Below are 19,233 nucleotides of genomic sequence, written 5' to 3'. Positions count from 1 at the left end.
TTACAAGGACATCCACAGCCTGACTTGCAGTTTGAACTTCTTTTTTTTTTTTGCTTTTTAGGGTCGCACACACGGCATATGGAGGTTCCCAGGCTAGGGGTTGAATCAGAGCCTACACCACAGCCACAGCAACTCAAGATTCGAGCTGCGTCTGTGACCTACACCATACCTCACAGCAGTGCCGGATCCTTAATCCACTGAGCAAGGCCAGGTGTCGAACCTGCGTCCTCATGGATGCTGGTCAGATTCATTAACCACTGAGCCACGATGGGAACTCTGAGTTTGAACTTGTTACAAATGCCGGGGAGAGAGAGTGTGGTGACCTCAGCTACTGTCCATCTTGGTCCACCTGGTTGTGGCCAGCAGGGGTGAAGTCTCTGAGAAGAGTCTGGGAAGATACCCAGGGTGTGTTTTCTGACTTTCTTTCTCCGCCGTTTCCCCTCCCCTGTAGTGTCTGAGCCCCTCCTACCTGCCCCTGCGCTGTATGGCTGGAGGCTGCGGGCGGCTGCTCCGAGGACCTGAGAGCTGCTCCCTGGGCTGTGCTCAGGCAACCCAGTGCGCCCTGTGCCTGCGACGCCCCCACTGTGGCTGGTGTGCCTGGGGCAGCCAGGACGGGGGCGGCCACTGCTTGGAGGGTGGACTCAGCGGCCCCCGTGATGGTGAGAGGATTTGGGGATGGGGTAAGGGGCTGGCCCTTGGCTGGGTCTGGCCTGGGCTTTGGTATAAAGTACGTCGGGGGCCTCTGGGGACTCAGAGGTGGTGCTCAGAGGAAGTAAGAACAAGAGCCTAGGCAGCTGGGGGGTGACACAGGCTCCCACAGGTGAAACCCTGTATCCTCATACCAGGTCTGACATGTGGGCGACCTGGAGCCTCCTGGGCCTTCCTGTCCTGCCCCCCTGAGGACGAGTGTGCCAACGGGCACCACGACTGCAACGAAACGCAGAACTGTCATGACCGGCCCCATGGCTACGAGTGCAGCTGCAAGACAGGCTACACCATGGACAAGTGAGTCTGCAGGCCAGACTGGGGCCTTGGGTGGGGTAGAGGGGAGTGGGGCCAAACAGACTGTGGGCTGGGAGAGCCTGTGGGATGCAGCGAAGGATGGGGCCATGGACCAAAGCAGGATGCAAGAAAGCAGTCCAAGATGTGGTGGTGGGTTGCCCCTGTGGTGCAGCAGGTTAAGGATCCGGTGTTGCTGCAGGTGTGGTGTACGTTGCAGCTGTGGCTTGGAGTCCATCCCTTGCCTGGGAACTTCCATATGTCACCGGTGCAGCCAAAGGAAAAAAAAATGTGGTGGTGGGATTAGCCCAGGAAGGTGTGAGGGTGGGGACTAGGTCATGGAAGGCAAGATTGGTGAGTTGACTTAGTAGGGTTAACTAACCCTGTCCTGGGAAGGGGGCGTGGCTCCTAGAGGAGCTGCTGGGCTGGACCCTGGAGTAGAAGAGGTGTGCGACTGACTAGAGGGGGGGCGGACTAGTTTTGAAGAGGGTGGGGGGTGGGCTCTGAGGAGCCGTGAGGACCCTGAGGATGGCTGGGTCTGTCTTTGGGAGGGGTGGGCCGCTGCCCTGTCCTGACCCCTGCCCATCCCTGCAGCGTGACCGGGCTGTGCCGCCCCGTGTGCGCCCAGGGCTGCGTGAATGGCTCATGTGTGGAGCCTGACCACTGCCGCTGCCACTTCGGCTTTGTTGGCCGCAACTGCTCCACGGAGTGTCGCTGCAACCGCCACAGCGAGTGCGCCGGCGTGGGGGCCCGTGACCACTGCCTGCTCTGCCACAATCACACCAAGGTGGCCATCCAGGACCTCAGGCCCTGACCCTGGGCACTCCTTGCCTTCAGCTCACACTCAGGCATCTTGAGCCTTGTTCTAAGCCCCAGTAAGCTGGGCACCAAGATGTGGCTTAGCCGTATCCCAGGGGTGTATGAGAGGACTTTGGGGACCCTGTCTGGGTTTGTATTCAGAGGGACTGCCCTGGAATAGTGGGACAAAGTTGGTGCCGGGCCGGGGAGGGTGATCACATAGAAGAGGATTTGGGATCATGTTGGAAAGGACTTCAGCACTTTGGGCCAAGGGGGAGTGAGGTGTGCAGGTAAAGCCAGATAGGCTGGGATGCGCCAAGGTGAGGGCCTGAGCCACTGCTGCCCTCCATGGTACTCTCAGAACCGTCCCCCACCCATCCTCAACCCGCCACGACTCCTCAACCCCTCTGACTGTCCTGTCCCTGGTTCCCAGGGCAGCCACTGCGAGCAGTGCCTCCCATTGTTCGTGGGTTCAGCTGTGGGGGGCGGGACCTGCCGTCCCTGCCACGCCTTCTGTCGTGGCAACAGCCACGTCTGCCTCTCCAGGAAGGAGCTTGAAATGGCCAGAAGGGAGCCAGAGAAGTACTCGCTGGATCCAGACAAGGTGAAAGAGGTTTGGGTCCTGAACTCCCAGGTCTGAGGGAGGAGGAGGCTACTGGGGTCTGGACTCTGAGGAAGGAGGGGGTGCTGGTCCATAGCCTCTTGTGATCATCTGTGCTTCCTTGGCCAGATTGAAAATTGGGTGAGCGAGGGTCCTAGTGAAGATGAGGCCGTGTGTGTGAACTGCCAGAATAATAGCTATGGGGACAAATGCGAGAGCTGCCTCCACGGCTACTTCCTCCTCGAAGGAAAGTGTACCAAGTAAGTGGAAGGGGGCCCTGGGAGCCCGCCCGGCTCAGCTGGATGGCTCTGGGAGCCAGACGCCTCCCTTGGCCTCCGCCCTCAGTCAGGGAAGGATGAGACCCCCTGAGACAGGGCATGGGAGGCAATGAACTAGATGTAGATAGAAGCCCTGTACCTCAGGGGCCAGTGCTTCATTTAACACAGGCGACAGCAGCTCTGGTGGAGACACTGTTGGGCAGAGAAAGGGCCCTGAGGCAGAGTCCTGGAGTCAGCCTCCCCATTCTCCCCTCTTCCTTCTGGATGGTCAGAAAGTAAACTCTGGCATCAGTCCAACCTGGGTTCTAATCCTGACTCTGCCACGTAACAATCCTGCAGCCTTGAGGTAAATGGCTTGACCTCTGTGAGCCTCAGTTTCCTCTTCTGGACTCACAGATCAGAGCTCATATATGCATCATCCAGCCTGTGCCCTTGCAGGTCGTGGAAGCTCTCTAATCTCCATCTTCTTCCCTCTCCTCAGATGCCAATGTAATGGCCATGCGGACACCTGCAACGAGCAGGATGGGACAGGGTGCCCGTGTCAGAACAACACCGAGACGGGCACGTGCCAGGGCAGCTCGCCCAGTGACCGCCGGGACTGCTACAAATACCAGGTGGGGCTGGAGAAGCAAGTTAGGGGCTAAGGGCCCTGTGCCCCCAAGAGGTCAGAGGTGGGGTGAGGTAGCCTGGCCCAGGCACAGCTGACCACATGGTTCCCATACCTATGGTCATGGGGTTGAAGGTCAGCTTGATAAACTATTCCTGAGTCCTAGTCAGTTTCAGGTTATTAGGCAGTGATGCTGGAGACCCAGAAATGGGCCTTTTGCAGGGGCTTTCAGGCTGCTGATGAGACAGACTCCATTACAGATAGTCACACCGTAAAAGTTCCAAATGCCAGAAGACTCATCTCGTGGTAGCTTAAGGAAAAGAGGAAAGTGTTTTGCAGTTCCCACCATGGCACAGTGGGTTAAGAATCTGACTGCAGGAGTTCCCGTCATGGCTCAGTGGTAGTGAACCCGACTAGGATCCATGAGGACTCAGGTTCGATCCCTGGCCTGGCTCAGTGGGTTAAGGATCTGGTGTTGCCGTGAGCTGTGGTGTAGGTCACAGACAAGGCTCAGATCTGGCATTGCTGTGGTTTGTGGTGTAGACTGGTAGCTATAGCTCTGATTTGACCCCTAGCCTGGGAACTTCCATATGCCACAAGTGCAGCCCTAAAAAAAAAAAAAAAAAAAAAAGAATCTGACTCCAGTGGCCTGGGTCATTGCAGAGGCTTGGGTTTGATCCCCTGCCTGGGATGTGAGTTAAAGGATCCAGTGTTGCCACAGCTGTGGGGTCAGATTCTGTCTCTGGCCTAGGAACTTCCATATGCCATGCATGTGGCCATTAAAGAAAGAAAGAGAGAGAGAGAGAGAAAGGAAGGAAGGAAAGAAAAGAAAGAGTGAGAGAAAGAAAAGGAAAAGAAAATGTGTTAACTTTCAAAACTGAGGTCTGGAGTCTACCTTCAGGAATGGCCAGATTCAGCTGCTTACTCAGTGCAGTCAGAAATCTTTCTTTCCCTGGATCTTGACTCTGCTTTCCTCTGTGTTGGCTTTGTTCTCAGGCAAGTTTTCCCTCAAGTGACAGCCCCCGCCTGATGACATGGGACTAGTTGGAGATCTGCTATTATTGCTAATACCTGGATGTAAATTCCCCTTGAGCCCATAGCTGGGGGCTCCTGGAGCCCCTGTTCTAATCACCTAGTTGGTTACTGTGTTGCAGGCTAGCATCCACAGAGGGGCTCTTCCATGTTCCCTCCTTGGAGTACAGCTCTTAACACCCTATCCACCTACCTTCTTTCTAGTTCCAGAAAGAAGAGGGAAGCTCTTGCTTCTGTCTCCCGTACCCATCTACAGAAACATTTGTAAAGATGCAGTTCCACCCAACTGGCAGCTAAGCTTCGCAAGCTTTACTGACCCTAACATTGCCATTCGAGACCAGAATTTTTTTGCTTTCTTTTTTAAAAAAAATTTTTTTGGAGTTCCCGTGGTGGCACAGTGAAAACAAATCCAATTAGGAACATTGAGGTTGCAGGTTCGATCCCTGGCCTCACTCAGTGGGTTAAGGATCTGAGGTTGCCATGAGCTGTGGTGTAGACACAGCTCAGATCTGGCATTGCTGTGGCTGTGGTGTAGGCCGGCAGCTGTAGCTCTGATTAGACCCCTAGCCTGGGAACCTCCATATGCTGCAAGTGTGGCCCTAAAAAGACAAAAAAAGACAAAAAAAAATTTTTTTATGGTCACACCCAGAGCAAATCCTCCCACAGATTGAATCTAAGCTCCAGCTGTGACCTACGCCACAGCCATGGCAACACTGGATCCTTTAACTCAGTGCGCATGGCTGGGGATTGAACCTGCTCCTCGGCAGTGACCTGAGCTGCTGCAGTTGGAGTCGTACTCACTGCACCACAGCAGATACTCCAGGATTTCTGCATTCTCGATGCATAAGCAAAAGGCCTGTTGGTCTTTGTCTAAACAGACAACTTCAGAGAGTAATTCAGATCTTTTTCTCACATCAGTTTCTTTAGGTTCTAATGTTAGCAGCAGTAGTTACTATGGAGGGAGTGCCTGCCACTGAGCTGGTGCGCTGTGCCATAGATACAGTGGAGGCAGCACAGACTTGCTCATCAGGACCACACAGCTGGTGAGGAGGTGGAGCCAGGATTCAACAGAGCTCTTCATTGTTCCTGAGAGTTGCAGAGGCCTCCCCATCAGGGTGCTATAGTCACTGGGGTAGCACCAGGAACAGGAGCGCTGGAGTGTAGGATACTGTTAGTGTCCATACCGTGACAGGGCATCCCAGGCGGGGCGGGGGTGGCACAAGGAAGCTCCTGGGGCACTGGGGAAACCCAGGGCAGTGGCTGCTTACCCATAGGTAGGAAATATCAGTCCTCCTCGGAGGAGGGCTGGGTACGGAGTTCAGCCCTGATGGCCGCCTCCACCCCCTCCTCTGCCCACAGTGTGCCAAATGCCGGGAGTCATTCCACGGGAGCCCTCTGGGTGGCCAGCAGTGCTACCGCCTCATCTCCGTGGAGCAGGAGTGCTGCCTGGACCCCACATCCCAGACCAACTGTTTCCATGAGCCCAAGCGTCGCGCTCTGGGCCCTGGCCGCACCGTCCTGTTTGGCGTACAGCCCAAGTTCACCAATGTGGACATCCGCCTGACACTGGACGTGACCTTTGGTGCCGTGGACCTCTATGTCTCCACCTCCTATGACACCTTCGTGGTCCGTGTGGCCCCTGACACGGGTGTCCACACTGTGCACATCCAGCCGCCGCCACCTCCCCCACCCCCCCCACCCCCTGCTGATGGTGGGCCCCGGGGCGCTGGGGATCTGGGGGGACCTGGGACGGGAGGTGGGCCGGCCACCCCAGTGGAGCCACGAGTGCGGGAGGTGTGGCCGCGGGGCCTGATAACCTACGTGACAGTCACGGAGCCATCAGCGGTGCTGGTAGTCCGTGGCGTGCGGGACCGGCTGGTCATCACCTACCCGCACGAGTACCATACCCTCAAGTCCAGCCGCTTCTACCTGCTACTACTGGGTGTAGGAGACCCAAGTGGGCCCAGTGCCAATGGCTCGGCCGACTCGCAGGGCCTGCTCTTCTTCCGGCAGGACCAGGCCCACATAGACTTGTTTGTCTTCTTCTCCGTCTTCTTCTCCTGCTTCTTCCTCTTCCTCTCACTCTGCGTGCTCCTCTGGAAGGCCAAGCAGGCCCTGGACCAGCGGCAGGAGCAGCGTCGGCACCTGCAAGAGATGACCAAGATGGCCAGCCGCCCTTTCGCCAAGGTCACGGTCTGCTTCCCACCTGACCCTACTGCCCCAGCCCTCGCCTGGAAGCCGGCCGGGCTCCCGCCACCCACCTTCCGCCGCTCTGAGCCCTTCTTGGCCCCCCTGCTGCTGACAGGGGCTGGCGGGCCCTGGGGGCCTGTGGGAGGGGGCTGCTGCCCACCGGCCATCCCCGCCACCACTGCTGGCCTGCGAGCTGGGCCTATCACCCTGGAGCCCACTGAAGATGGCATGGCTGGTGTGGCCACACTGTTGCTCCAGCTGCCTGGCGGGCCCCATGCTCCCAACGGTGCCTGCCTGGGGTCGGCCCTCGTCACGCTGCGACACAGGCTGCACGAGTACTGTGGGGGTGGCAGTGGTGCTGGGGGCAGTGGGCACGGGGCTGGTGCAGGCCGGAAGGGACTGTTGAGCCAGGACAACCTCACCAGCATGTCCCTCTGACCCGTGGCGGGATCCTCAGCCACAGCAGTTGAGACCACCCTGGACTTGGATCCCTCTACCTGGGACACTGTGTCCTCAGAGACTTTGGTTTCCTTCCTTGATGGGGGGAGAGGGGTCCCCAGACAGGGCCTTCTTTGTTCTGCATTCAACAATTATTTATTGAATACCTACTATGTGCCAGGCACTGTTGAAGGCACCGGGCAGAGTGGGAGCTGAGACAGCCAAGGTCCCCTGATCTTGTGGACTTCGGGTTCTGGTGAAGGGAGACAGTGGGCATGCGTGCACACATGCAGAGAATAAGATCCCTTCTGAGCGGGACGCGTGCTGTGAAACATCCACAGGGTGTGGCTGCGCAGGACCTCAGGGTGGTCAGCCGGTCATTCTGCAAAGCCAGACTTTAAGAAGGAAACTGGGGAGTTCCCTTGTGGCATTGCAGGTTAAGGATTCCGTGTTGTCACTGCAGCAGCCTGGGTTGCTGCCGTGGTGTGGGTTCAGTCCCTGGCCCCAGGAACTTCTGCATGCCATGCGTGTGGCCAGAAAAGGGGGGAACAAAAAAGAAAATGGACTGTGGGAAGAGCTGCAAGAAGTGGGTTCCAGGCAGAGGGAACTATAAGGGCAGAAGCTTGTGTCATCGGAGGGGTGGGAGAGCTGGCCAGTGTGACCCAGATCAAGTGTGAAGAGAGTAAGTTGGCTCAGGCAGGGGTCTGTGGGCCCCCGACAGGGCTGGGAGTTTTATTCTCAGGGCGTCGGGCAGCCATTTGCCAGTTTTATGAGGGAGAATGGCAGGATCCAGCATACATGTTGAAGATGTCACTCAGCTGGTGTGTGGAAGATGGACTGAAGCGGGTGAGAGTGGCAGCAGTGGGCCAAGAAATGGGGACAGATCAGGGTAGTGGCCATAAGAGGAGGAGTCGGAGACAGATGCAGGCTGCGGGCAGAAGGATGTAATGATGGTCTGGATGCCGACATGAGGAAAGGAAGGAATCCAGGAAGACCCCAACTTTGTGTCCTGAACTGTGGGTGGATGGGGGGGTTGTTTATTAAGATGGGGCAGATGGGCTGTGGGGGAAGAGAAGGGGTCAAGTTTTAGATTCTGGATGCCCTTTAGAGACACCTCTTCAGTTAGGTCCAACCAGGGGAACAGAAGCCACACCGAGGGTTCCAGCAAACAGAATTGGGTGCTGGGATCAGCTGTACGGAAGGGATGCTGCTGCTCAGAGACGGGAGTGAGGCAGACCAGGGGTGAGCCAGAGCAGGTACACTGCTGCTGCCACCACTAGGCTGTAGGGACAAGGCTCAGGTGGTGTTTCCTGACCCCAGGGCCAAGGTCACTCTGCTCAGAGGGGGCAAGAGGAGACAAAGCTCTGTCTGAGATGCTGCCCCAGGTGGGCTGTGTGTGCATGAAACCAAGGTTGGGAAACCAGCGTGAGAGTCTTGCTGGCCCAGCACCAAAGTGCTGGTTAAGTGGGATAAATGTCCTTTTCCCGGTACCCCCTCCAAGCCTTGAGGCCTGGGCCTGGCTGTCCCATCAGGGCTGGGGGTTGTGCTGCTGAAGCTCTTGTTCCCCAGAAGTGATGAACCAAGGTGACCTGAGGTCAGTGAAGCCTTTGACCCCTGCCCAGGTCCCTGTCACATGGAGACCCCTGCTTGCTCAGGAAGAAAGACAGACTGCCTCGATCCCAGGTTCAGGTTTTATTCCGGCTCTTGGTGTAAGAGGAGTTCAGGCAGCAGAAAGACGGAAACGAGGCCCCAGCACGGTGAGCTTTCTCTAACTCAGGTGCACTCACACCGCTCAAATGGAGAGCATCATGGGTGTGCCAGCCCCCTGGGCAGGCAAGACCCCATAATGAGGGGAGGTGGGAAGGAATGGGAGACCTCTGTCCCCTCGGGCTCAGTCAGCTTGAGTCTTGCTGGGAGTGTTCACCAGTGACCTTTCTGCACAGCCCAGCCCCTAAGCACAGGCTGGCTGTTTTCATGTGATATTGAGGTAAGCACACAGCCATGTGTTAGATTTAGGGGCCTGCGAGTCTCCAAGGCGGCCTGTGAAGATCGTGGTATTTTCAGACTTTGTAAAAGCAACTTGAGGAATTTTCAGGGATTACTTTGCCCACACACTTTGCCTTTCTAAGCTGGTGGCAGTGCCTAACCTCCAAGACCTGACTGTGAACTTGCATCCAGTGCTGGATGGCTCGCCTGGCATGTTACTGCTGTGGTTTCACTTGATTTTTCCGACCACAAACTATGAGGTAGGTTCCGTGTAATCCCCATCTCACAGAGAAAACGAGTTCATAGACCTGATTTAGCGGTTGAGTGACAGCTGCCATTTGAACCCTGACCTTCTGACTCATATCCTGACCACCAGGCTGTCCCATAGCACAAGGAAGGACTGCTTTACTTAGCATAGGCTGACTAGCCAAGAGCCGTCTCAGCACAGAGCAGGTGCTAGGGGCAGGTATTCAAAATGGCCAATATTTGGAGTCGTCATGGCTCAGAGGAAACAAACCCGACTAGTATCCATGAGGATGCAGTTTTGATCCCTGGCCCCGCTCAGTGGGTTAAAGATCTAGCATTGCCATGAGCTGTGGTGTAAGTTGCAGACTCAGCTTGGATCCCTTGTTGCTGTGGCTCTGGCGTAGGCCGATTTGACCCCTCGCCTGGGAATTTCCATATGCCACAGGTTCAGCCTTTAAAAAAAATAAATAAATAAAAAATAAAGGCCAATATCTGCTTGGGATAAGGTAGAGTTTCCCAGTTGGGGAGCTAACCAGCAGTGGGACATGCTGCCTTAAGGGGTCCGGAGGCCAGTGGGGTCATCCTGTGTAAACAGAAAAGAACTAAGGTGGTTCTTCCTGACTCCTCCACCCTGTGACTTTGCCTTCCTTAAGCAGGGTGTTTGCATTCTGACTGGACTTTTCCTCTGGGACCCCCTCCAAGTCCTGTCACCGTTGCACAGATGCCCCACAGCATGTTTTCCTCCTTTCTCCAGGTCAGCCCCTCGGCTGGCACCTTGCCCTGGTATCCACACACCTGAAGGCAAGAGGCTCGTGGTGAAGTGAATGCCTGGACATTGGAGGCTAGGAACCTGGATTCTAGCCCATGTGTGGCCACTGACGTCCTAGGACTTTGGGAAAGGAGAGAAATTTTACCAAGGGCCTGCAGCACTCCAGCACTGTGCTGTGCTGGGGGCTTGGCACCAATTTTTTTTTTTTTTTTTGGCTGCACCCACAGCACAGAGAAATTCCCAGGCCAGGGCCTCAAACCCTTCCCACAGCAGTGACAATGCTGCATCCTTAACCTGCTGAGCCACCAGGGAACTCCATCATGAGTCTTTTAATCTTGCCAACATCACTGCTGGGAGGTATTGGCTTGTTCCCCCGTTTTGCAGTTTCAGAAATTAAGTCCCTTGCTTAAGAACTCAGGGCAGATAAGTAGGCAAGTCCACATTCTGACACAAGCCTGTCTGATTCTCCATTGCCCCCCCCCACTACCTCTAAAATCACTTCCCTTTTCTTTTTTCTTTTTTTTTTTTTTTTGCTATTTCTTGGGCCGCTCCTGCGGCATATGGAGGTTCCCAGGCTAGGGGTCAAATCGGAGCTGTAGCTGCCAGCCTACGCCAGAGCCACAGCAACGCAGGATCTGAGCCACGTCTGCGACCTACACCACAGCTCACGGCAACGCCGGATCGTTAACCCACTGAGCAAGGGCAGGGACCGAACCTGCAACCTCATGGTTCCTAGTCGGATTCGTTAACCACTGCGCCACAACGGGAACTCCCCACTTCCCTTTTCTAAGCCAGTGCCTCCCACCCCTGACCACGCTTGTCTCCACCCACACTGAGCCCCGCACTGTTCTGGACACATAGCTGTGAGCAAAGTCCCTGCTCTCATGGAGCAGACAAGTCAGTGGGGAGCCAGGTAATAAGTAGAGATTTGGCACATTGAAAAGTGACCAGAAAAATAAGGCAGTAAAGGAGGGGCATGGTGGGGGGTTGGTACTTGCTGTACAATGTCAGGTAGAGGGAGGGCCTCACTCCAAAGATGGCAAACGAGCTGACGTGAGGCAGTGAGCCATAGGGGCATCTGAGGAAAGAGAATTCCAAGTTGAGGGAGCAACCAAGGCAAAGATCCTGAGGTGGAAATGTGCCTAGCATTCCAGAGAAACAGCAGAGCCTCCTTGTGGTGCAGAGAGAGTAAAGAGACAAGGGCACAGAGGGAATGAGCAGGCCCTTGAATCACTGTGAGGACTCTGGCTTTTGCTCCGTGCAGGAGGAGCCAGGAGAGGATTCTGAGCCAGGAGGGATGGGATCCACCTCAGGTGTCCACAGGGCTTCTCTGTGGGGAAGAGACTAAAAAGGGGAGTGGGTAGGGCAGGGACCCCGATCAGGAGCCTCAACCTTCATGTAGGCTGAGAGGAGGGTAGCCGGAACCAGGCGGAGGCAGCAGAGTGGAAAGGAGTATTCTGGATATATTCTGAAAGTAGAACCAACAGAATTTGTTGACAGTTCACACACTGGGTGAGAGAGAAAGCGGGCAACAGGAAGGGGTTTGCTATTTCTTGAGATGCGGAAGACTGGTAGAGCAAATTTGGAGGGGGAGTGAGGAGGTAGGTTTAAGACATGTTAAATTTAAGATGCTTATTAGATGTTCTAAGTGATGACACCCCATGGTTGAATACACACAGAGCACAGAAAATAACACAAATATATTAATAGAATAGTTATAAATTACACATAATATTATAATAATATTAACAGCAATAGTCTGTTAAGTTCGCTCTAGCCTTTTCACCTGTCCCATCTCTTGTTCTCACAGCAGCCATGTGACATATTAGGGATTATCCCCAGAGGGGGAAACTGGGACCGAAAAGTGTATTAATTTACTAAGGCAACACAGTAAGTGGCAAGAGTCAAGGCTGAATCCCAAGTCTGTACAATTTTGAGATCCTAACATTTCCTAATAGGCTAGTTGCATTTGCAATAAAGAGGGTGGATTGAATTAGGTGTTTTTTTTGTTTTGTTTTTTTCTTTTCATTTTTGGCCACCCCACAGCACATCCCCCAGATCAGATCCCAGCTGCAGTCCTGACCTAAGCCAGATCTTTAACCCACTGTGCCAGGCCTGGGCTGCTGATCCCATTTTGCCACAGTGGAAACTCCGAATCCAGTGATCCTTGAGTATTCCTTTCAGCTCTGGAGAGTTTTAAACCTGCAGTTTAAACCTGAAGACAAAGAGCTCCCCTAATCTGTTAGAATTGTGTGTCGACCAAGAGTCCACAGGTGTTGAAGGAGCAGGGGGAATCTCCTAACTTTATGTGGGGGTTGTGCATGGACTATCCCCAAGGAGCCTGATTTTGCTTAGTTTCAGGAATTGGGCAGAGCTCCAGGTAGGCAGCTAAGGGGTTAGTGATTTTACTTTATTAGTGAGGACTCCCTGGCTTAGAGAGGGAACAGACTTTCCAGTGTAGGAACACAGCAGACCCAGATCAAACATCCAACTGACTCTGGAACTCCTCCTTCCACACCTAGGCATCCTCCCTGGGTCCCCGCCTCCCTCACCAAACCTCCTTCTCTACCCAGATTCCTTCCCTGGGACAAAAGGATGTAGGCGGAGTTGGTTTTCCGGTTTTTTTTTTTTTTTCTTTTATTGTGGGTGCGTTTCTGGTGGCGGGAGAGGGCAGAGGGGCAGGACCTCCCAAGAGAGGACGGAGAAGGGCGGATGGGGAAGGAGAGGGATCGAGGAGCTTTACTCTCGGATCTTCAGTTCCCGCGCCATCTGACAGAGGGCGCAGGGCAAGCAGAAGGTGAGGGCCGCCCAGTCGTGCCCGACAGAGCCCTGGAGAGTGGGAGAAAGGTTAGCCGCTCCGCCTTGGATCCCGGGGGCCAGTCCCACCCCTCTCCTCCCGCGGGTCCTGGGCTCCGCGCGCACCTGGATATGATAGCGCTCGCGCATGCCGGTGCGCAGGGAGTGCAGGCCTCCGGGCAGGTAGGGCGCGCAGCAGCACTCGCCGAAGTCATCGGAGATGCGGCAGGCGAGGCACAGAGGGGCAAAAGTGCCGCACAGACCTGGGGCGGACGCAGCACTGTAAGGGCCCGGCCCGCAGGGTGCCCCCCGCCGGCTCCGCCTCGGGGAGGGGCGAAGCCGGAGTCAGCGGAGCGCGGTCGAATGTCCCAGAGGGAACTGAGTGTTGGAGAAAGCGAAGCGAAGGTCCCAGAGGGAGTTAGGGGTCTGAGGATGTTGGGGGCGGGGGGGGGGGGGGTTAGACTGGGAAATAGGGTATGAAGGGGGAGTTGGGGACGTGGAGAATCTGAGTGGAAATTGGAAGGTGTGAGGCCAAAAGAGTGTTGGGCATCCAAGAATGGCGTGAGGGTTAGAGAGTGCGAATTCAGTGCCCAAAGATGGGAGCCGGGGATAGTGGGGCGAGGAGAGGGTTGGGAGTGACCGTCCCTCCCTTCCCACCAACACCACCCCGCCCCCGCCCCGGGCTTGGAGAGGGAGCGGCGGGGACTCACAGATGGGCATGTCATTGCAGCAGTCCGTGAGACCGGTGTGCCAGTCACTGAGCTGGGTCTGGTAGCAACCGCTGGCACACTGGGGCTGACTGGTCACTGGGTAGGACATGGCTGCGGAGGTGGAGGACGGGGGTCAGCGGGACAGCCTCGCAGCACTTCCTGGGCCCTCACACTTCAGTCACCCCTCCCTCTGCCGGGCAGTCGGGCGAGGCCACCAGGCCGCCCACTGAGGGGACGCCACTGTGCTTCCCCCTTCCCTCCTGCTACATCTGGGCCTGGTCAGCCCAGCTTGTCCCGGTTGTTGCTGCCTCCTGCACACGTGGTTCAGCGGGGGCTGGGGCGGGGGGCATCCTGCAATTCGGGGAAGGGCCTGCGCCACATGTGGGCGGGGCTGAGACTTGTTTGACAGAAACAAGTCCTCCACGTCTGGGCCTGGGGTGCTGGATTCCTCCATTTCGGAGCTTCTGGGATGCAAACAGGTGCGGTCTGTCTTCGAAGCCAGGGTGCCCAGGGGAGGGAAACGGCCATATTCCAGGGACTTGAAGGTTTGCAGGTCCATCCAGTGATCCCACCTTTGCCTTTCACGTTGTCATGCATCTCAAACTGCATCTTGCTGGCCCTGAGGAGGTGGCTGGCGTTGGGGACCGCAGAGGTGGTGGTGATGACAGCGTCAGAGTCTGTCCAAGGGATGCTGGATACTGGGGGAGGGCAGAGCAAGGGGCAGGGGCACTGGGGGCTGGGTTCTTGGGGGTAAGGATGCTGGGGGAGAAAGAGGCCAAGTCACCTTGCCAGCCACGAGAGACCTGGGACAGGGATGGATGGGGTCGGGGCGAGAAACTCGCCCATCAATGTGCAGCTGCCCGACAGACCCCAGAGGACCCTCCTCATACCAGAGGCAGAGCTGGAGAGAGAGAGAGACCAAGAGACAGAGACAGGCAGAGTCAGAAACAGGAGGAAAAAGAGGTCAGAGCCACATACCGCTAGAGATGCCACCAGTAACACTCATACCTGCCCAGTACTTTGACTTTTCTGCAAGCCCATTTCACAGATAGAACACTGAAGCTCAGTGAGGTGAAGAGAAATGTCCCACAGCTGATGGCCCAGCCAAGAGAGTCAGTAGAAGGGAACTAGGCCCCAGGACTTCCAAATTCAACCCAGTGCCATTAGGTTGAGAAGGGGGTCACCAGGGACATTGAGAAAGACAGGGATGTCCAGAGAGGTAAACAGAGATTTATAAGGAGACAAATGTGTGTGGAGTTGGGTGGGAAGAAAGCACCAACCTCTGAGCAGAGGGCTGCGGGTGGTTGCTCCTACCTGCAGGACTGCAACGGTGATGATGGAGACAGAGGCGTAGGTGACAGCAGGCACTGAATTCTCAGTCTTGGGCCAGGAGTTGCTTATATCCAGGCTGGCCATGTGGCCCTGGGCGGGGCTCTGACAAAGGTGTCTAGGGAGCCAAGCCTGTCTGGCTGACTCTTCCCCTCACCGGGACTTTCCCTCCCTCTCTCCCCATCCCCCACCCCCCACTCCCCCTTCTCCCCCTACTCCCAGAGGACCTCGGGAGTTGTGGGGGAGGAGGTCCAGGGATGATGAGCTGGGAGTAGAGATAGAAAAGGAAGTGGGCAGAGAGACAGAGAGGTGGAAAGAGAAGGCAGAGGGGAGGCTCAAGGGCACAGCTGTACAGAGACCAAAAGGGGGAAGGAATGGGAGACAGAGGCAGGAGGGGCCAGAGGAGAGAGAGAGACAGAGATTCAGAGAGATGGAGAGAGATGGGAAGACAGAGAGAGAGACGCCAAGACAGAGAGGCACAAAGATCTGGGAGAAATAACAAGAAAGGCGGAGACAGAGATTCAGAGAAAAGACCCGAAGATGGAAAGGTGGAGGGGCTGGTGGGTGGAGGCTCTGGCCACTGGTCAAGCAGTGGCTTAGAGGGAAGGGAAATGGGGGAGACAAGAATGGGCTCCCTCTCCCTTCACCCTTTGTGAGGCCTTAGTGAGGGGGTCTTGTCCTCCCATTCAGGGCCACCAGGCACATGGGGGGCAGTGTGTTTTGGGGACTTGTGCTGGAACATATGTGCATAAACACATTGCACCCAACTCCAAATTGGGAAGGAGTCTGGGGACTGAGAAACTTGTGCTTCCTGAAGAAGGTGGATGTGGTCTAAGACATCTGAATCCTAGCAGAGGGGAGAACTGGGGGCTGGGATTCCTAGGATGAGGAAGGAGAGGGCTGGCGGTCCAGACTCCTAGGGTTAGGCTAGGCTGCATCCCTGAGTGGCGTAGGGGTGTTGGGATACCCAGACTGCTGGGTTCCTAGGAGACGAAAGAGCTGGGGGCCTGGATGCTTGAGTCAACAAAGTCTCCCCCCAACAGGCCTGGCGGGGTTGGAGGTGACTCAGTGAGGGAAGCAGAATTAGAGCCGGGTGTTCCCAGCACGGGTGGCACCCCAAAAAATGTAGGAGGCGCCGGAAAATAGGGGTGTCACCTACAGAGAAGGTAGTGTTGTCACCCCACTAGGGATGGGAATGAGGTGATGAGGTGGATCACCCTGCTGGCCTGGGATCCCAAGTTCTCCCCCTCTTGTTGGTCCAACACACCAGGTTCCAAGCCTTGGTCTCCTGGCACCACCCAGATAGCTTGCTGTCCTTGTCCCTGGACCTAAGAGCAGCACTCAGCATCTTGCCTGTATGTGTCCATCACTTGGTCAGGGAGCCTGAATGTCAGGGGAAGATCTCCCCACTTCTTTTCTAGTGTCTCTGACCCCCATCTTGCATCTCTGCCTCCAGATCGCTCTTCTCCGTCTTTCCTCATTTCTACAAATCTTTCCAAATTTCTCTGGTTCTCTGTCTCCTCATTTCTGAGTCTCTCTTCTCCCAAGCTGTGTTTCAGTTCCCTTATCCTGAAGTCTCTGCCTCCAATCTCAGCATCTCTCCCTATTTTGAGGCCTGCCCCATGGAGCGGCCACAGGGCCCCATCCCCCAGCTCTCCAGATCATGGGCTGCAGGTGACTCAGGGTCAGACCCTAGGGCTCCCAAGGTGACAACCTGAATTGTCCTCAAGGTTCCTCTCCCAACTCTGACACAGCCTAGGAGCCCCAATTAGTTTGATACAGCAACTCATGTAGATGTGGAAATCGGGACTGGGGAAACTGTGAGGTGGCCCGCTTGGGGAATGAAGAGGAGGGCAGTGGGCAGGAAGAGGGGAAGCCCAGGGGCAGAGGAGTGACTATGGAAGAGTCTCTAGGCATCTGGCCTCCAACCTCCTCAAACAGGGTGGCCAGGTAAAATACAGGATGTCCAGTTAAATTGGAATTTCAGATAAAGAACAAATACTTTTTTTTTTTTGGTATAAGTAGGTCCCCAGTATTGGATGGGACATTTAAAAAGTCTCTGCTGTTTATCTGAAATTCTAGGTGAATTTGGTGTCCTATATTTCTATTTGCTAAATCTGGAAACTTACCTTCAAAGACAGAGGAATCCAGATGCCTGGGCCCCTCTGTTTCCAGAACCAGGAATCCCTCCTCCATTCCCCTAGAATCCATGAACTGGGCACCGAGCCCCTATTCCTTCAGAACCCAGGAGTCCAGGCTCCCAGCCCCTCTCTCCCCTGAATTCAGATGTCCAGGCCAGGTCAGGGTCCAGTTGCCCAATGTAGGTTTCACAAGGCGGGTGGTGCCATCCAATGGCCCTGGTGGAACCGGTCTGGCTGAGCTGGCAAGTGAGGTGGCCCCCTTCCCATTCTAAGCCTGTCACTTGCTCCCTCGAGAGCTAGCCCAGCAGGGCTGGGAGTGGAACAGGAGGGACTTGAGCAGCTCTGGGTGTGTCACCATGTCTGGGTTTGGGTGTGTTGTATCTGTGCCTGGTATGTCCCTCTCTGGGTGCTGTGTATCCGTATGGGGATTGTCAAGATGTGTCTCTTTTTGCATGTTCCCTTGTTCTGGGGTGTGACATGTAAAGGGGTCTTTTTTTTCCTTCTTTTTAGGGCTGCGGCATATGGAGGTTCCCAGGCTAGGGGTTGAATTGGAGCTGCAGCTGCTGGCCTACGCTACAAGTGCAGCAACACCATATCGGAGCCTGGTCTGCAACCTACACCGCAGCTCATGGCAATGCCAGATCCTTAACCCACTGAGAGAGACCAAGGATCGAGCCTGCATCCTCGTAGATACTAGTTGGATTCATTTCCGCTGCACCACAACAGGAACTCCAAGGGGGGTCTTTTCTATTTGTGCATCTGTATTGCCCTGGGATTCGATCCCTGGCCTCACTCAGTGGGTCGGGATCCAGCATTGCCATGACTACAGTGCAGGTCGAAGACATGGCTCAGATCTGGCATTGCTGGGGCTGTGGCATAGGCCGGCAGCTAAAGCTCTGATTCAACCGCTAGCCTGGGAACTTCCATATGCTGCAGTGAGGCCCTAAAAAGACCAAAAAAAAAAAAAAAAAAAGGCCATCAAGATTCAAGATTCGAACTAAGGTTTTCTGGCTCTGGAGTCCATTGGACAAAACTACCACTCAAAAAATAAGTCCTGCCTTAATCTAGTCAGAATTATAGAAACTTGATAACTGAAACCACACCCAAACACAGGTGCACCCTAGGGAGGATCACAGGAGGGCAATACATGAGCTATGCATGATGGGAACTCCCTTGATGGCCTCTTAATGACTGTAAAACCTCGGGCAAATCACTAAACTTCCTGGACCTCAGTTTTTCCATCTACAAAATGGGTTGTTGTGAATGTGCAGAGAATTAAACGAGTTAATTCATGTAAAGGATTGTGCCTGAAAAAAAGAAAAGGAGTTCCCTGGTGGTACAACAGGTTAAAGATCCAGTATTGTCGCCGCTATGGCTCTAGTTACAGCTGTGGCACGAGTTTGATCCCTGCCCAGGAACTTCTACATGCCACAGGCATGACCAAAAAAAAAAAAAAAAAGAACTGTGCCTGGCCCACAGGAAACAGTCTGTGTTTATGGGGATGATGATGATGTTCTAGTTGCTGGGGATACAATAGTGAATGAAACCAAATCTTCGTTCATGGTCCTAGTAGGGATTAGACGAATAGCCGATCTGTGGTTGGGCATTTAATTGCATAACTGGTGTGTTTGCTTTGCATGTGGAATAGGATAGTTCTGTGTGTTGTCAGTGCTGGTGATTCCACGATTGTGTGCTCAGTGTGTGTTCGTGTGCATTTGCCAGGTGTGTGATTTTCTGGCTGTAAAAGTAAGATCACGCCAAGCAGGTGTTGTGGGGACATGTTTGCCAAGATCTTCCATTTCTGTCTTTGAGGTGCCAGGAGTGTGCCTGTACCTAGGTTCTTGAGAACTCCTCTTTCAGCCACTTCTTTACAAGCCCCATAGGATGACCTCATTCCAGAAGGGGCTGCAGTTTCTCCCTCATGAGGCTGGTGGGCCCAGTGACTTCAGGAGAAATACCGGGGTGAAAGGGAAGGTGGGAGGGGCCAGGTGAGACCTGGAGGAGGATGAGAAAGAAGGTGATGGGGACACTGAGAGAGATGGCGGGATAGGCCCGAGGAAGAGCTGCACAGAGAGATGTGGATGTTTGTCCATCCATTCCACAAGTATTTGCTGAGCGCTTGCCATGTGCCAGGACCTCTGGCAGGCATTGGTTCAAGGTCTGGGGGAAAGCAGAGAGGCTCAGGCTGGTGAAGACCCATCAGGAAAGCTCTTCCTTGCCCCCACAGTAGCCCGTCTGTGTTCACAGTGGGTGCCTCAGTGACAGTTCTGAGTGTTGGGGATGCAGCCCTGGGGAGGGACAGAGAGGACCAGC

At 55.0% G+C, this 19,233-nt stretch overlaps 2 protein-coding genes across 6 annotated transcripts in view; one reads left to right on the top strand and one right to left on the bottom strand.

The window, feature by feature from the left end:
• MEGF8 (multiple EGF like domains 8) overlaps nucleotides 1–7,113 on the top strand; it is a 41,955-nt gene extending 34,842 nt beyond the window's left edge. For all 3 annotated transcript variants that reach the window (XM_047794270.1, XM_047794271.1, XM_047794272.1), the window contains 7 exons: nucleotides 452–659; nucleotides 846–1,005; nucleotides 1,594–1,786; nucleotides 2,231–2,401; nucleotides 2,528–2,658; nucleotides 3,158–3,290; nucleotides 5,675–7,113. In XM_047794270.1, the coding sequence (XP_047650226.1) occupies nucleotides 452–659; nucleotides 846–1,005; nucleotides 1,594–1,786; nucleotides 2,231–2,401; nucleotides 2,528–2,658; nucleotides 3,158–3,290; nucleotides 5,675–6,943 (2,265 nt within the window). In that variant the 3' untranslated portion in view covers nucleotides 6,944–7,113. The remainder of the gene's footprint in view (nucleotides 1–451; nucleotides 660–845; nucleotides 1,006–1,593; nucleotides 1,787–2,230; nucleotides 2,402–2,527; nucleotides 2,659–3,157; nucleotides 3,291–5,674) is intronic.
• A 5,438-nt stretch (nucleotides 7,114–12,551) lies between these two features.
• On the bottom strand, nucleotides 12,552–14,836 carry CNFN (cornifelin). 3 transcript variants are annotated; one of them, XM_047790803.1, is made up of 5 exons: nucleotides 14,765–14,783; nucleotides 14,023–14,069; nucleotides 13,451–13,561; nucleotides 12,867–13,003; nucleotides 12,552–12,773 (listed from the first exon to the last, which is right to left on the bottom strand). In XM_047790803.1, the coding sequence occupies exons 2-5, from the start codon at nucleotides 14,057–14,059 to the stop codon at nucleotides 12,684–12,686; spliced, it is 375 nt and encodes a 124-aa protein (XP_047646759.1). In that variant the 5' UTR covers nucleotides 14,060–14,069; nucleotides 14,765–14,783; the 3' UTR covers nucleotides 12,552–12,683. The 3 variants fall into 3 exon arrangements, with proteins under 3 accessions (XP_047646759.1, XP_047646758.1, XP_047646760.1); XM_047790802.1 differs by lacking the exon at nucleotides 14,023–14,069 and having other exon boundaries at nucleotides 14,731–14,836; XM_047790804.1 differs by lacking the exon at nucleotides 14,023–14,069 and having other exon boundaries at nucleotides 14,765–14,822.
• Nucleotides 14,837–19,233: the final 4,397 nt, after the last annotated feature.

Source organism: Phacochoerus africanus, chromosome 8 (assembly GCF_016906955.1).
Source record: "Phacochoerus africanus isolate WHEZ1 chromosome 8, ROS_Pafr_v1, whole genome shotgun sequence".
Taxonomy (NCBI): domain Eukaryota; kingdom Metazoa; phylum Chordata; class Mammalia; order Artiodactyla; family Suidae; genus Phacochoerus; species Phacochoerus africanus.
This window is presented reverse-complemented; position numbering and strand designations above follow the sequence as displayed.